Genomic DNA, 2,150 nt, shown 5'->3' on the forward strand with positions numbered 1-2,150 from the left:
CATCGATTTTGACTAATCCCTACGGTCTGATAAAGCTGGTTTGAAGCAAGTCTATACGAGATACAAATCGTTGGCCAAACAAAGATTTACAATCGACTAAACTTGTCTAAGTGCTTCAGTTTGGCTACTATACTTGCTTTAGCCCAACCGTGTACACCCTTAACAATTAGCTCAACAGATTATCAAAACGACGCGTACAAGATGTGAAAAACTTATTCATTCATATTCATATACATATATTCAAATACACAAATTTAATATGTTTGGAGGGAGGGAGTATTTGCAATACAGATTAAAATTAAAATTCTGGAAAAATCGACATCCTCCACAAATTTTTCCTGTAAAAAAACATATATCATAATCGAAATCAACACGATAATACATAAAACAAATAGGATCATAATATATGAATCAAGAGGGTAAGGTATATAATTAATACCGATTCACCAAAACAACCATGATCAAACTAATGCATCAGCACCAGCAACAATCTCCAAAATCTCTCCTGTAATCTTGGCTTGACGCTTTCGATTGTACACACGTGACAAGTTCTTCTTCAACTCCGATGCGTTATCGGTTGCGTTCCCCATAGCAGTCATTCTTGCAGCTAACTCACTTGCTAATGACTCCTGTAAAGCCCTCAAAATCTGACTGTTCAAATACAATGGCAACAAAGCATCAAGAATCTGAACAGGGTCTTGTTCAAATTGCAAGATTGGTGAAAAGTCGATTTTTTCGCTCCTCACGATATCTCGTTCCACGGTCAACTTTCCTTCTTTAGTAGTCAACCTAAAGAACTCATCTTCAGCAGCATCAACACAAATACCATTTATGTCACAAATCTCTCCTTTAGGTGATAATGGGAGTAAAGTATGAATTACAGGATTAGATTTGACTAAAGACACAAACTTTGTGTACAAAAGTTCAACTTTATCGACTTCTTCACTTACAAATAACGAAAACACGTCATCCGCAATCGCTTGAGCTTCTTTCGCGGTCGGAAGATTGCTTCCATCAAGATACTTATCAACTGGATATTGTGGTCTCCTAAGGAAAAATGAATTACCTTTTTTGCCTACACTTATGACAACATAATCAAGACCAAGAGTCTTGAGTTCCCTGATTCGCGCTTCGGCTTTTTTCAAGATAAAATTGTTAAAACCACCACAAAGACCACGGTCTCCGGTGACAACCACAAGTGCCACCTTTTTAACCGGTCTAACATTTGTTAATGGGACATCAACATCTTCTGTTTGAAGTTGTTCATTAATGCTATAAAGTACTTCAACCAATGTTTCAGAAAATGGTCGTGCATTCACAACAGCCTCTTGAGCTCTTCTAACTTTTGCTGCTGCAACAAGTTTCATTGCTTCAGTGATCTTTTGTGTGTTCTTCACTGAATCGATACGGGTACGAAGCTCACGAAGGTTGCAATGGATCGAAGTAGACGATTTGGATATCGAATAGTTTGAGGATGATGGGTTTGAAGTAGGAATTTGAACAGGGGAGATGAATGATCTGAAGGAGAGTGATGAAGATGAATCCAGTGATGGTTTTGATGATACCAACATTGTTAAATTTGAGCAAGACATGATTTTTTGTTCAAGAATTCAACAATGGAGGCAATGTGTGTGTCAAGTGTTTTTGTTTCTTTATAAAAATCTTATCTTTTTCTTGTATGGTTGATAGATAGATAGATTGTATGCGTGAAAGTATAGAATGTGGATGAGGTTTTTGAGTGGATGGAGATGAGCAAAATCATGTATGGATGAGGGGTGGGTTATCAAGAGACCCCACTGATATTTTTATTTGTATTTTTCTTAAGATTATATGTTTGGTAAATAAAAAATAAAAAATGTTACAAGTTGCAACATCAAGTGCATGGTGTACAATATTTTGGAGCGAGTCTACCATTAAAAAATTAATACAGTACGATTTAACGATTAAAAAACCAACCTTTATGAACTTCCCATTAAAAAAAAAAAAAACAAATGCTTTTGCCACAAACTATTTATTGTGGTTTCTATACTAGATGCAAGGTACAACTTAACCTGCATAATGTACAAGTTGTGGTTGATGATAGAATTGTCTCTTATTCCCAGAGGCTCCCTCATGTGTGGTTTTGACACCACCTTTTCAAAAACAGCATA

General features: G+C 36.1%; 1 protein-coding gene across 1 annotated transcript; it reads right to left on the reverse strand.

The window, feature by feature from the left end:
- Positions 1–202: 202 nt before the first annotated feature.
- Positions 203–1,703, reverse strand: LOC139886553 (ATP synthase gamma chain, chloroplastic). The gene is made up of 2 exons (XM_071870395.1): positions 440–1,703; positions 203–338 (listed from the first exon to the last, which is right to left on the reverse strand). Exon 1 carries the CDS (start codon positions 1,590–1,592, stop codon positions 462–464), a length of 1,131 nt encoding a protein of 376 aa, XP_071726496.1. The 5' UTR covers positions 1,593–1,703; the 3' UTR covers positions 203–338; positions 440–461.
- Between the last annotated feature and the right edge of the window lie 447 nt (positions 1,704–2,150).

This window comes from Rutidosis leptorrhynchoides, chromosome 1 (assembly GCF_046630445.1).
Source record: "Rutidosis leptorrhynchoides isolate AG116_Rl617_1_P2 chromosome 1, CSIRO_AGI_Rlap_v1, whole genome shotgun sequence".
NCBI lineage: Eukaryota > Viridiplantae > Streptophyta > Magnoliopsida > Asterales > Asteraceae > Rutidosis > Rutidosis leptorrhynchoides.